General features: G+C 45.5%; 1 protein-coding gene across 1 annotated transcript in view; it reads right to left on the bottom strand.

Moving 5' to 3' along the window:
• Positions 1–607: 607 nt before the first annotated feature.
• CISD1 (CDGSH iron sulfur domain 1) overlaps positions 608–15,489 on the bottom strand; it is a 191,399-nt gene continuing 176,517 nt past the window's right edge. Inside the window, exon 3 of the mRNA XM_069611236.1 lies at positions 608–1,029. Within this exon, the coding sequence (XP_069467337.1) occupies positions 946–1,029 (84 nt within the window). The 3' untranslated portion in view covers positions 608–945. The remainder of the gene's footprint in view (positions 1,030–15,489) is intronic.

Here is a 15,489-nt window from a genome sequence, read left to right as displayed (position 1 = left end):
AATAACGTTTTTTTTGCTAAGACACCAAGCAATACGACTGCTCATTTGGCACATATTGTGAAACTAAGAAGTAGCAAGTATAAAGACTAAAGAAACTGAGCATCAAAAAGCCACCAGTCTTGCACAGGTAATCAGGATTCTAGCTAGGCCAGCTAGATCTAAAACCGCACAAACAAAACAAAGAAAAAAAACAAACACTGAGGAAGGTGGTTGTGATTCATTTAAAAAGGTGAAGACTTAGCCACTCTCCAGTTAAACAGACACACCTCACTGAATAAAAACTGATGGGGTGGTTAATCTATTTAGGCTAAACTGTTTTCTCACATTTTTCAATGTTCTCTCAAACTAATAAATTGTTGTGGTAAATCATTCATGCGATTGATCAACAAACCCAACTGTATTTATTGCTATGCAGCAAAACACCAGTCCTTTTAATTAGGCAACGTGCAATAATGCTATATCAGTTAAAAGTGCAAATAATCCAATTTTATAAGTTGACAGCCTTCACAGCAAAATAGAATTACAACAAAAATGAAGGTTTAATGACGATATCAAAGACTATTGCAATTTCTATGGACACACATTGGACAACAGGTTAAACAGACACTTAGGTTACCAAAATAATTTAATATGTCAACGTACATTTTAGATTACATTCCAATACCATAATTACTTATCAGAATTAAAGAAATGAATGCGTATGCATTGTTGCCATGACAAAACATACATATTTGCCATATATTCTCCAAGAATTACAAATGTCAGCATTATAGTGTTTTAACAAATAAGGCAAAGGCTATCCAGTACACAAACAAAAGCCTTAAGGTTTCTGTAACAACCTCCCACACAAAGGAATTTGGTGGACTTTCTTCCTTAGTTTGGAAGTGTGGAAGAGACACCATGATTTGGATCCCATTTCAAGGACACCAACAGTAGTGCTCAGCCTCACTTCTTCTTGACAATAAGAGGTCCCACATTGTCCCCAGTTTCTTCATTGTGTTTCATGTGAGAGCCATCACAGAATGGGAACTAGAGGTAAAAAAAGAGAAAACAAGCACTTCAGTGACAATGTTTATACGTGTGTAAAAGTTATTCATGACAACATAAAAACGTGTTACTTAAAAAAAAAGTATTTTTTTCAGATTAAGCATAATGTAAAGGAGACAATCTATAACCTTGTCCCACTGCCTGCAGTTTTCTGTATTCTTAATGACAGTGAATGCACTGTAAGGAGCAACATCCAATCCAAATAAACATTAAAAATGAAAACAGGACCTCAAGACCCTAAGAAAATAAATTGGATCAATGGAAGGGGATGTACAAAATGGCTGATGGTACATAGACAACATTATGATGCACAGCCCAAATATACAAATTTAAAAGTGTGATGCAGAAGCTAGAAAAAGTATTTGGTGATGCGCATATACAAAGTAAACAAGTGCATGTGATCATGTTACTGCTTGCAATCGGGGCATATGTACTCCAGCATAAAAAGGTAATGGTACATGACAGACGTGCCAAATAAAATAGTGTACCCAACCCTAACCAATGCAAATTCAGAATATAATTTTCAATTTGATGGAACTATGGGAAATGAGATCAAAATATTTTTAAAGTACAAACAGAAAGATAAACATTAATTTACAGTATGCAACCTCAAGATAATGGTTAGCCAAATCATAATCTATATGAGAGTAGACGACTGTAGTGGATGCTGCATTAAACTATTTACCAACTCGCTACATAACACCTAACCTTAGCTTCTTGTATTGACCTCTACTATGAAACACTTACAGATTACGATTTGCCAGTCAATTTCCTTGAACGAACGTCCATAAAACATCCATTTCTTTGTTTCCTCCTCTTACTGACCTATAATGTTATTCCTTTCCTCCGTCCTTAGGTCTTCTCAATTGGTTTTCCTCAACTCTGTTCCATCATGCTACACTCCATCCTCACATCTCCTAAAATGATTATTTTATTTCTCAGCAAACTGACATTCTAGGCTTACTATTGCTAGGTCACCTGGTGCTCTGCAACATCAAGACAGGTGCTGAACAGAAGAATGTGCATGCCGACAAACGTAGAATTATAGACAGGTAGCCCGTGAACTGCAGGGGATGTCCACCAAGGGGTTGTGAGTAACCTCAGGGGCAGGGGGAGAGAAGCAGTGAAGAATGAAAGGAGTCGTCTATGATGTCATTTAGAACTCCGAGGTGGAACACAGCCGTAGTTGAAAGCGGTCCATCTATAAATTCTATGTTGTGTATGCAACCACCCCATCCCAGCATTTTATTTGGGGTGGATGGGGAGACGAGTGAGGGGTAGTCTATAGGTGAAATATATATATATAATACATTAATCACCGTAATCGTATTTCTGAAGCTTGCATCTGCTTAGATTCACATGCTGTGCATAGGCCGACATCTAGTGGAAGCTGCAGAGTATTACAGATTGTTTTTCGAAACTCGAAAATGGGCGTCGACACAGGGCGTGCCAGTAATACTATCCCTAGTGTGACGTCCACTGTACCCATGATCCCTCACGAGTCTAGGACCTCAGATTGTATTTTTTCTGACATGAGGAGTAGCGCGAGTACAGATTATCCAAGCAGATAGATAGAAAGATAAGACTAGAAACATCCATGTACCTTCTCTCAGAGGGGAGGAAGGGCGGGTCGCGTGTGAATCTAAGCAGATACAAGCATCAGAAATACGATTACGGTGAGTAATGTATCCCTTCTGAGGCTTGTGGAATCTGCTTAGATCACATGCTGTGCATAGATTAGCGAGCAGTTTTAGAAGAAGGAGGTGGGCTGTGAGAAGGGTCATGAGCAAATAAATGTCTTAGAACCGCTTGTCCCACTTGAGTATCTGTCTTGGAATGAGTGTCAATGCAGTAGTGCTGAGTAAAAGTGTGAATAGAGCTCCAGGTAGCTGCTTTGCAAATGGTGTCAAGGGGTACATTTGCAATAAAAGCCAGAGTGGCCCCAATGCCTCTTGTAGAGTGGGCTCTTGGCGTGAAAGGCAGAGTTTTTTCAGAAAGGGAGTAACACAGCTGGATACAGTTTATAATCCACTTAGAGATGGCACCTTGAGAGAAGCAATCTCCCTCTTTGCCTGTATTGTGGGATGTATTTACCCATGCATCCGAGCCCTACCTCAAAACTGTGCAGTACTGACATGGAAAACCTCATGATGGCCAGAGCTTCCCAGAAAATGCACAGGGCAATGCATGAAGAATAGGCTGCCACTCATTTTTGCCGATGTTATGGGCACAGAAGGAAACTGCCTAAAACCACCATTGGACTACCCACACAGTAGTCTGAAACCATTGGGAATGGCAATGCTGATTGCCAAATGCAACCTAGAATTGTTGGGAATTCATTTTCTTAAATCCCAAAAATGGGTGCAGTACCAGTACTCACCACTATCCAAAAGCCGGCAGTTTAAAACCACCCTGTGTTTCTCTGAAGGCAAGCCAAAGTGCCTATTTCAAACATTGCAATATGTGCAAAATATTCACTGAACACCAGCAGACATTTGGTAGAATGGAGTTTTGTGTGCCTACAAAATCTGGGAAATGAAGAGCCCAGAAAAATGCTTATAACAAGACTGGCTGAGCTGTGGAGTCAGCAGTTTAAGTTGCACTGGATTTAAAGACACTAAAATCGAAAATGTTTAGATTAAATGAGTGAGCTATGTTTGGTGTCACATGCCTTTGTAACTGTTTAAATGTCATAGTTTTAAACTTAGAATCAGCCTTCTAGCTGCATATGTAAAAATGTTTAGTTTTATTTGAATGCAGGAACTGGGGAACAAAAAGTGACATTTTATCTGAAACTTGGCTTAAGGAACTGAATTCTGCCTGGCAACTACCCCCATCAGGAGTGAAACTTGAGTCACCACTGTGTTCCCAGGCCAACCTTCCTTTTGCTGCCCACACTAAGGATATGCCATCTATCTGATAATTGAATTACCTGTGCTCTGCAGGAGAGTGAACAAAGCCCTCTTCACTCAGGCAAAGGTTTTATTACGCAGTCGTAAAATGTAGCTTCCTCTTGGCAGGAGCTGGGAGGAGCACTGCCTGTGAGAGCAAGCTGGCTTGGCAGAACTGGATTAACCAGTATTTCTACCTTGTGCTGAGAGAAAACCACACCCCTTTGTAGCCAGAATATTGTTTAGAAAAAGATTAATAACTCATGGTGCGGACATGTGAAAATTTTATAAATGATACCATAATTCTTGTGATTTTTCTGCCCACAGTTTAAGAGGTTTTTAGAACCGGTGGTATGTACAGGGGGGTGTCAGCGGAAAAGTGGATATTACTCTAAATGTGTGCATGTTAAAAATCTGAAACTTCATCAGTTAATGTCCCTACTCCCTGCGCACATGTATGTAAAGTTGGGTCCATGTCAGAAATTGAAAAATCAGTTAAAAAGTCCATTATGTGCCATCTCTGAATGCAAGCTCCTAGAAAGAGCAGATTTGGACAGAGACATGGCTAAATTCAGCCACACCATGTATATGTAATTTCAAGCAACTGTGTAACTGTGAAATATGTCTTTTATTATCAAATATAGAATGTGTGCAATCTGACAAGGGAGTGCCCTCTTGGCAAGCCATAAAATGACATCACTCTGACTCACAGTTCATTCCCCAATCAAGGGGAGGAATGAAAGCTGGACCAATGACAAGCGAGAGGGGCAAGTCTAGTGATGCAACACACACACCCACTCTCAAAAACACATAAAAGCAGAGAGTCAGGACAGATAGGGGCCTTCAATTCCATTTGCTGCAACGCGCTCTGCCGGACCATACAACATCCAGAGATCCAGACTTTACCTCCATCAAACCTCCAGAGAGCCAAACTAGAGACTTCAATCTATCCAGAACTAGAGACCAGAGGCGAGTTTAAAACCTGACCAGATCCATGGCGAGGCCCATTTAATTCAAGAATATAGTGTGAGTACCCAGCAGAACTGTGTAGAACCAATCTCTTAGTTAAAATAATATAATTCAATCTATTTTAATCTAAGTAGAACTGCAGCTTAGCAATTGTGTTATTCTGCCATCATTTTTAAAGCTGAAAAAGTGTGCGTTTAAAATTTGCAAAAACCAAAAACGACCTCTAGTAAATCGGTCATATCTCCGCAACCGCTTGGGCTAGAGACTTGCAGTAACTTTCATTTTGAAGCTGAGATCCTAGGCTTTCCTAGGACCCCAAAACGATAGAGATAGTCCTTGTGGTTCCTCTGTAATAGCGCTCGGCGCATCCGCAAATTTTGCTGCGATTTGCAAATTTCTTCACATGTAAAAACTGCTGCTGCTTGCCTTCCATTTGCCAGAAATTCGTTTAACCTGCTAACTATCCCTGCATCATTGCTAGTGTGAGCCTGGACTAATATTAACTAGATACCACTCACCCTGAACCTCTGAAAGGGAATTAACAGCATTTCCAGCATATTTCTCATCCATTGCTAACACATATAAAAGCATTTGGGCCTGTGTTTTCAAAACTCCTATCTGTTTTCTGTGGTGTAAGCTTGCTGGGGTGAACTGATTTACATTGATTGCATTTCTGAGAACTGTGTGTTTTCCTTCCATTTCCTTGCCTTGCATCAAGGGGGGGGAGGGGATTGCCAGAGAAAAGTGATTACATTGTTTGGTTGAAATCATATTGAGTATTTTCTGTACTGCATTCCTTGAATATTGCATCCACCTGAGCTTACATAAAGCATCCTCTACCACATTATACCTTTGTTCCTATTTACCAGTGTGCTACCTTATCCATTTCATGTCAACTCCTTATTGATTATAGAGAAGCGTGTTAGTGCCAGATTCTCCGTTGTTAATCTTTATCATATCAGCTTAAGTGTGATATTCAATTATTAATTTATTATAAGGTGTGACATATATATATCTATTGTTTAAATTATCAAATACACCTTTTAAACTTGCAAAACAGAACTACTTCTTGGCTCAGTGGGGTCAGGGGGATTCCAAGAGAGGGGTGTTATATAGGGGTAGTCATCCAGAACGCATGAACTGGACCTAAAGATATATCAATAAGGGTTTTCATTCAGTATTCTAGACTAGGCGTTAACTTAGCTGTAGTGCTGAATTGAATCCTCTTACAAATTGGGGGCTCGAGCCGAGACGTTGGGTTAGATTTACCACTTGTGCAGCTTAATACAGTGTGCTAACTGACGGGATACATACATCCGGTCGGATCACCACGCTGCATTACGCTGTGAAGCATTCCTCAAAAGGGACACTCCAAGAAAAGTTCTGTTCTGCAAAAATAAAATACAAACTTCTGTAAGTCAGGACAGAGACCAATCTCTAGAATGACTACCTTAGTAGACATGAAAATAGCCAGAGAGCACCTCTTGCATAAGCTATTTGTGAGAGGTGAATGGACCGAACAGGGCCAGGATGTGTGGTTGCAGGCCATCACACAACAGGTCACTGAAACAGGGTCAGATATATATAGAGATCAGGGTCCCTTACATGTGGCCCTGAGTGAACTATATATGGCTCCTAAAGCCAAAGAGGAACACAATAAGATTGCCAGGATAGCAGCATACCTGTACCTATATATGGGAGACATGCAGGATAGATGTGCTGAAAGCCAAAATCTGGCAAATAGGCAACAGATGGTGTTAGAGAAGGTCCAATCTGACCTGGTCTCTTCTGAGCAGAGGCTGCAGAGGAGCCAGGAGTCAGAAAATGACAGCAGACTGTACATCACTAAAATAAAGGAGGATATGGATGTGCTGCAAAAGGAAAAGTCAGAACAGGATACCAGATTTCTGGCCTTGCAGAAGGAACACCAAGAAGGTTTGGACTCCCTACTGCAAAGCCAGAAAAAGCTGGAGCAACAACTGGACTTCAACAGGGTATGTGCTGAGCAGGTAGTCACCCTGCAAGGCCACCTAGATAGAGTGAAGGCAGAGAGCAACAAACTAATTCTGAAAGACCTGGATACCCAGGCAGAGTTTGATCAGAAGCGCCAGAATGCTGGTGCCTTCCAAAGGCAAAGGGACGACCTGGCAGCACAGATGCAGGCTCTCAGTCAGGAAAGGGATACCTTAGGCCAGGAAGTCTGCCATTTAAAAAGAAAAATGGAAGAAAATCACCTGACCCACCAGGGACTGGGTGACCTCCAAAAAGAACACCAGAACTTGCTAGAGCACACCAGGAGGGTGGAGGATGCTCTAGCAAGAAAGGAGCAGGCCAATAGGGACACAGCTCAGGAGGTAACCCTCCTGCAGCAAAGACTGGCCCAGTTCTCCAGGACCAACCAGGAAGCACAGAGGGAAAATGAGGCCCTCTGTCAACACAATGATAGGCTCCAACAACAGGTAGCGATGCAGGAGAGACTGATAGAGTCGAGTAAGGCCTTAACAGAGGAACTGAAAGCACAAATGCAGGCTCTTGCATTGCAACAGGGAGCAGGGGCGGATAGAGATGAGGTCCGCTGGGAAAGAGAGACTCCTGACCATAACCGCAGGAGCCCTAACACCAGGGGCCTTCATCTCCCCCAGTCCCTGGACTCTACCACCCCCATGTCCCCTGGCACACATGAGCACAGGGCCGCAGGGATGGCAGATTACTATCCAGCCAAGAGTATGGGGCTCATAGGCCAGTACCACTCAGGAATGGAGGGGTGGGCATCCGGGTATGGGCACCCAAGTACAGTACAGTTCAATGGGGAACCCCAGGAGAGTAGGCCCATTAAGGGCATCCTGAAAACCTCTGCCCAGTTAGGTCAGTGGAGGGGGTACCCATCAAATCCTGGCAGCAAGGAGGAATCTGAAGACTCCTCTGAACTGCGCAGGACACAGGAGACCAGGTCCCCACATTCTGCCAGCCATTCCCAGGCTCGCAGAATCCAGGAAAACCTGGAAGAACAGACGGGAACCTCTGGGAGCAGTGCCTCTGAGTCCGAGGAAGAATGGACAAGGGTTACCCGAACCAAAAAGGCCAATAAGGCAAAAAGGGCCTTGCTTAAGGACCCCTTAAAGCAGATTAAGGCGATCAGGAGCGTCATCACGCCTTACCATAAGAACGCTAAGTATTCTGTTTGGGAGCACTTAGAGTTGTTTGAACAAATGATGGAGACTTTCCATTTGAAGGACAGCCAAAGCTGTATTCAATATGTAAAGTGGACATTCTCCCCAGAATACTCCAGTTTCTTTGCGGGGCTGGAGGACCAAAATCATTTAAGATGGTCCACATATAAGGCGGCCATTCTGAAACATTTTTCTGTTCACAGAAATCCTCAAGAGGCTCGCAAGGCAGCCTACAATTTGCAATGTGGGGAGGATCAGGCCCCACAAGAATGTGTGCAGGAGTTAAAGCGTGCTTTTGCACAGACCACAAGAAGGGTGCGCACGGATAGCAGGGAATTTATAAATACGTTTTTCCATGCCTTGCCCAAATATATCATGACCCAGCTCGTGAGGGATTTTCACGAGAAAAGATCTTTAGACTGGGTCATTGAACAGGCTACCCGGATCTATGAGGTGCAGAAACCGGTAGATAGCAAAAGTAATGCCCAGAAAAACCCCAAAGCCAACAGCACCCCTGCTGCTGCCAAGGTGGCAGAGGTAAAGGTTACCCCCGTTTTGGATTTGGAGATGGGGGGGCCTAAAAACCTGCCTGCACCTAATAATGCTAGGCCCAGGAGGTCCTCGGGTCAGTCACAGACAGGGAGCCAAGGAGGCAGCCCCACAAATGGGGTCCCTCGCTCTCCTGATTATGTAAGTCCCCGTTACAAGGGAAATCGACCCATCCTGGGTTATGTGTGGACTCCTCCAGCCCAAGGGGGGGGATCCAGACAAGCACCTAACCCAGGGAACTTCCCTCCAAACTTCCCACAGGAGGGCAGAAATTTACCAAACCCTGGGCAGAACTTTTTCCCCAGATATCCACCCGACTTTCAGCCCCAAAACCATCCATCCTTCTTTCCCCAATTCCCTGAGCCCAGACCACTGAATCCGGGAGAGGGGAGGCCAAGGGTGGAGGGGTACCCAAATCTTCCCAACCCGGGGTATTACCAGAGGAGGGACAGCTACCCTTCCCGGGATCAGCCCAGGGGAGAAAACAGGGCCCCGTATCAGCCTGAGCGGGTTTCCCAGTTAGAGCGCCAGGTTCAAAACATGGCGCGGGACCTGGGTCACATACTGAGGGCTCAGCAGAACCCTCAGATGGGCGTGCCGGCGCAGAACGCACCCAACTCTGGACCTGGTGCTCCAGAACAATGACGGGGGCAGCACCCCGATAACACACCGGTTCCCAGGGAGGAGGCACAAAGGGAAGGGGGGTGTAAAGCCTTGGAGGAAGCTTCCTTCCTCACTTGTAAACAGCCCCTGGAAACCCAGGAACCGGAAACAAAATCTCTTGCCCCTGAAAGTCTGCCTCCTAAGGAGCAGAGGGGGGGTAGGAGAAACAAAAGACCCAAACAGACTCAGTTTGAGGAGGAGGTACAGATCTTCCAATTTGAGGGAGAGGGATCCTCAGAGGATCCTGAGAAAAGGATCTTCTCCTTCAGAGAGGGGGGAACTCCTCCCAAAGAAAAATGGGTCCCTAGGAATGCAAATCCAGACTGGGGAGATGTGGAGACTGAGCTACCGCCGCCCACCATCTCATCCCAGAACCAACAGCAAGAAAATCCCCGGGTTCAAACCCATACTGGGGACTTCCTCCAAAAAGGGGGGGGGCGGCCCAGAACTGGAACCAGGGGAACCCACAATGGCTCTGATCTCCAGTTGCCAAATTTTTCTTTCAGATACCCAAGACTCTCCACAGAATTCTGCCCAAATCTCTTCGCTAGCAATGTCCAAAACCAGAAAGTTAGCCCACCAGTTGTCCAAAAATGTACATTACCTGTGCCCCCTTGAGGAGAAGGAGGGAAGATATTATGCCCCGGTACAAGTACAGGGGCAGGGTACAATCTCGGCACTGGTGGACACGGGATCTCAAGCTACCCTTCTGTCCAGAAGGGCCTTTGACGAACTGAATGCAGGAAGGGGAGAGAATTACCAAATTCCTCTCACCTCTCTTCCTGGACAACTACAGAACTTTGACGGGAAGGAAATTCCCGTCGAGGGGACGGCAGACTTGGACATTAAAATTGGGCGACATAAGTTGAAACACCCGGTTATAGTTGTGACCCCGGAGGGCACCCCTTGTTTACTAGGGAATGACCTCCTGAGAAGGTTGTCACCCCTAATAGATTGTGTAAACAAGGTCCTCTGGACCCAGACTAGCCGACCAATAAAATTAAAACAGAGTGTCAACCATGTTAGTTTAAACGGCACATGCCACATGGTTGAACAAAAATCTGACCAAGTAGAATTTCACTTCCAGAACAACCAGATTCCAGACGTGACAGTAATAGCAGTAGGACAACAGACTGGTGATGCAGGGTCCTCTCTATTTCTGAAAATCAACCTTCCTTCCAGTCTAAAGTGGTACTCCACGCTGGAAGGAAACACTCTGAGATTCTATACTAATCCACAATCAGAAATTCCCACTCCTATAGTCCAGAAAGATGTGAAATCAGCTCAGAGCCTGGCTGATATTCAGCAAATTGGAGAGCAGTTGTTAATCCCTGTTCAGTTAAATGATGGGAAGGACTCTGTTCTCGCTCGAGTGTGTGTGAACAACGGTAAGAGCTTCATCAGCGAAGCCATGTTTCGCCAACTCCCAAAAGATCCAGCCATTCCCACCTTCAAACTGATAGACAAATGGGAAATGGACCTGGAAGCACCTAGTTCCAAACCTCTCCTGCCAAGCAGGTGTATGCTCAAAATCTCCATTGGCAACAAGAGCATAGTCCACAATTGTTGGGTCGTGCGAGACGTCCCTGCCGCCTTTTACTTAGGCAGTGACATTCTCAATCGCTTTGCCATTAGTTTGGACCTAATAAACTTCAAAGCTTGGTCCCGATTAGCGGATAATCCCATGGGCTTTGATGATCCAGAAAAGGCATTTAGGTCAGCTCAATTGCTACCTTATGCAGTTGAAATTCAGGTTAAAGAGGAAGTCACCATCCCAGAAAGGACCCGACAATTCTCCCTGGAAGTGAAAGTCAAAAGGGGACAAGAGTTGAAAAACCCTGATGCTTACATACATCTAAACGCTTCTCTCCAACAGCAAGGGTTAGGGGTAAACCCAACTCCATTAGTCAACATAGAACATGACACCATTCCAATAGAGGTGGATAACAGCGACTTAAAGAGTATTACTCTAGCCGCAGGCACCATTATTGGAATGGCGGTTGATGACCGACATTTCTCCATTGATCTTGTAAATGAACTGTTAGGGCCAATCCCCAAGGACTGCTTTGACAGTGACAGTGATGACAACACAACACCAGACAGGATTTTTACCCGGCATGGGGGGAACTTCCTGGTGTACACTTCCTGCCCTTATGGTAAGGAAGATGTGACTTGTGACTTCAGGAGGGATGAGGTGATTTTCCAGGTGCATGAAGGCTGCCTTTCCCACCTGAAGCCTCCGGTCCAAATCAGCACTCTGACCAGGGACTTCTCCACCCAGCTGGAGGAGGCCGCGGAGATAGCCAAACCAGAAGTCTTTCCAGGCTTCAGGCAGATGGTGGAAGAGAGAGTCAACCTAGCTGATGCCTGTGTGACTCTGGAACAAAAGCAAAAGTTGAAACAAGTTTTCTTGGATTTCCAAGATCTCTTTGCGGTAGACTCATATGACTGTGGTCGCACTGACATCCACACAACAACAATCCCCACGGACCCTGGCATGACTCCTGTGTTTGTGAAGCAATATCGCTTGCCTCTCGCATCAATGGAGTCCCTTACCGAAATAATTAAGAACCTTGAGTCCCGGGGAATAATCCGTCCCATCCACAGCACCTTCAATAATCCGGTGCTGGGAATATTAAAGCCAAACGGCCAGTGGAGACTCTGCGCCGACCTTAGGGAGCTCAACAAACGGGTCCATACTTCCCGATGGCCTCTGCCCTACATTGACCAAGGGCTGGCCCAGATCCAGGGGTCACAGGTATTCACTGCAATAGACCTGACCAATGGATACTGGACTGTGCCTGTCAGTAGGGAGGACCAATACAAGCTGGCTTTTACCTTTGGGGGCCAGCAGTACACATGGACCCGGACTCCCTTCGGATACCTCAACTCCGGCAATGAATTCAACATTTTTCTACACAAGGCCATGCCCGACTTGGGTGCAAGGGGTAACCTGGCTTATGTAGATGATGTCCTCATCAAAAGCTCAACTGTTGAGGAACACATAGCGGAGATCCGTTATGTTCTGACACAGTTGAGGGCCGCCGGAGCAAAACTTTCCTTTCAGAAAGCACAGTGGTGTAGAACCCGTGTTAATTTCTTGGGGCATGAGATTACTCCTCAGGGTCTCTGTCCCCAGGAAAAGAAAGTGGAAGCACTTCAGAAACTGAAAGACCCCACAACTCTGCGGGAACTAAGGAGCCTCCTTGGACTGACTAATTACAGCAGAAAGTTCATTGAGGGCTACGCAGAGATCACCAGACCCCTGATTCATCTCCTGAAGGGGGGGGGGTCAAGTGGGAATGGGGTCCAGAACAATCCGAGGCAGTAAAACAACTCAAAAGAAGCCTCTCACAAGCGCCCTGCCTAGCTTACCCTGTCAGAAACAAGGAGTTCTTCCTGGAGACGGGGTTCTCCGATACGTGCTTGACGGCAGTATTATACCAAAAGCATGACAAGGTCAATAAAGTAATCTCCTATGCGAGCAAAACTTTATCCTCTGTGGAGGAAAAATTCAACGATTGTGAGAAGGCACTCCTGGCAACGGTGTGGGCATTGAAGAATTACCGCCCGTTTATCCAGGGGGAACACATCATAGTGGAGACTCCACACCAGCCTCTGCAATATCTCCAAAGTGACAGAATCCGGGCCGGAAATGTGAGTAATTCCCGAATTACTTCCTGGATTCTGTCAATGCAAGGCTTTCCTGTGGAGGTCAGATATGGCCAAAACAAGAAGAGTCCCCTCGCGCAAGGTCTGGCTGACTTGCATGATTGTGCCAGAGAAAACTGTCTCGAGGACGAAAGTCTGAAAATCAAGGACAACATGGAGGCATACCTTAATTCCCCACACAAAGTCTTTGAAGAAGACAAGTGTGAGGGAATGCCCACTGTGTATGTGGATGGATGCTCTTACCATGTTGACAACAACGGGGAGAAAGAACTGGTGGCCGGCGTAGGGAATGCATGGGTGAATGAGTCCCCAGAACCCTCCGCTGGATACAAAATTGGTCCCCGAAGTAGTCAGGTGGCAGAATTGATGGCTGTGCATCAGGCCATCCTCACTGCTGTCCAGCATCAACTCCACGAACTGGTCATAATCACAGATTCGGATTATGTACGGAACGGGTTCGTGGAGCACCTGGTTAATTGGAAAACCAGAGGCATGGTATGTGCTAACAACAAACCCTTGAAACATGGGAAGTTGATCCAAAACATTGATGATCTGGTCACATCGAATGGGATGACCATCTACTGGAAAAAGATCAAGGGTCATTCCAAAGTAGAGGGACCAGACAAAACTGGAAATGACTTAGCTGATCAGCTGGCCAAAACCGGGGCCATCCAAGGGGATCTAATTGAGATTGAGTCCCTGTTGGGGGAAATCCAGGTCACTGCTATCACTAGGTCCCAGACAAATGCTCACAACGACCTTTCAATTGCACAATGGAGTAAGGAGACCCCTGATGCTGATTTGATTACCGCTCAGAAGGGGGATCCAATTATTGGTAAATTTTACCAGCACCTTGAGGACCCTGAGAACTTTCCCTTGACGGATACCGATTACATTGGGAAAGAGGACCTAAGAGTGTTGATGAAATGTCCAAAAATGTTCCGAATCCAAGACGGTTTGCTGGTAAGGAAATCCAAAGCTGGCCACGATCAGTGGGTGGTTCCTACCTCATTCCGAAGCCTGATGTTAAGTCACGCCCATGATGCGGCCACCGCCGGTCATAGGGGGTTTCACACAACATTGGAAATCTTAAGAGAGGTTGCATACTGGCCACACATGGGCCAGGACCTCAACCAATATTTGAAGGGTTGTCTTGTGTGTGCACAATTTCAGCCGGCATCCCTCACACACCGGGCGCCTTTACAAAAGAGGGGAATGACACTGCCATGGTCAGATTTACAAATCGACTTTGTAGGCCCTGTGATTCGCTCGGCTAGGGGGAATAAGTACATGTTGACTGTGACATGCTTGTTTACCAAGTGGGTGGAATGTCTCCCAGCCCCAAATTGCAAGGCAGAAACTGCAGCTGCCTTGATGATTAACCACATCTTTTCCCGTTTTGGTCTACCTCAAAGGATTGAGTCAGACAGAGGTAGCCACTTCACCAGTGAAGTAATGACAAAGATGTGGGAGATACTGGGGGTCAAGAGAAAGCTGCATATTGCTTATAGACCAGCTTCTTCTGGGGCAGTAGAGAGATATAACCGGACAATTGTGAGCATATTAAAGAAGTTTGTGGCAGATTCTGGGCCAAGTTGGGATATCCGATTACCTCTGGTCCTAATGGCCATCAGATCTACCCCTTCATCTGCAACCAAAATGTCACCATTTGAGTTGATGACTGGACGCAAGATGGTGCTTCCTCAGCATTTGCTCTATAGGACCCAAGAGCAGACACTGATAAATGCCTCCACTACTCATGAGTATGTGGAGAATTTAAGGAAACACCTCCAACATGCTTTTGCTTATGCTCAGCGGAATCTAGAAAGATCAGCTGATAGCATGAAGACCCACTATGACCTGAAAACGTCCAGGAAGGAATATCAGGTGGGGGACCGGGTCTATCTATACAACTTCCAAAGGAACCAGGCCAAGCAGCGTAAATTTTTGCCTACATGGAAGGGACCCTTTGAGATCATCGACAAAATCTCCCCTGTGGCCTACAAAATCCACATCCCCAAAGGTCCTTTGGCAGCGGGGGAAGACAAGTGGGTCCACATAAACCAGTTGAAATGTTGCCATCCCAGGCACACTCTGCAACAACTGGAGGAATCCTCTGGAATCCTAGCGGGTACTGTCTCAGACTAATTCAGTTCCAATCATAAAACATACCACATCTAGTCTCTAAAATATTGTGATTTGCATGAAACTGTCTTAGTTATACTGTTTTTTTTTCAAAATAAGAATGTAATGTTTCATTATGATAAAATGCATATGCTGCCCCACTATCTCAACAGTGGTGGAAAAAAAAAAATCGTCTATGAGTAGATATTGCCGCTTTTGCTTTATCATCCTAGGAGAGATGAAACCATGAAGAATGACCAAGAAGGACGATCCGGAGACCGGGAACGAAGATCCAATGGGCCCAGTGGACCGCCCAATACTCCCATCAGGACAGGCAAGGAGAACCGATCGATCCGACCGGATGGAGGAAAAGATGCTGAGCTGTGCCATCTATTGGAAGAAGA

The sequence above is a fragment of the Ambystoma mexicanum genome, chromosome 8 (assembly GCF_040938575.1).
Source record: "Ambystoma mexicanum isolate Mex_15411 chromosome 8, UKY_AmexF1_1, whole genome shotgun sequence".
In the NCBI taxonomy this organism is placed as follows: domain Eukaryota; kingdom Metazoa; phylum Chordata; class Amphibia; order Caudata; family Ambystomatidae; genus Ambystoma; species Ambystoma mexicanum.
This window is presented reverse-complemented; position numbering and strand designations above follow the sequence as displayed.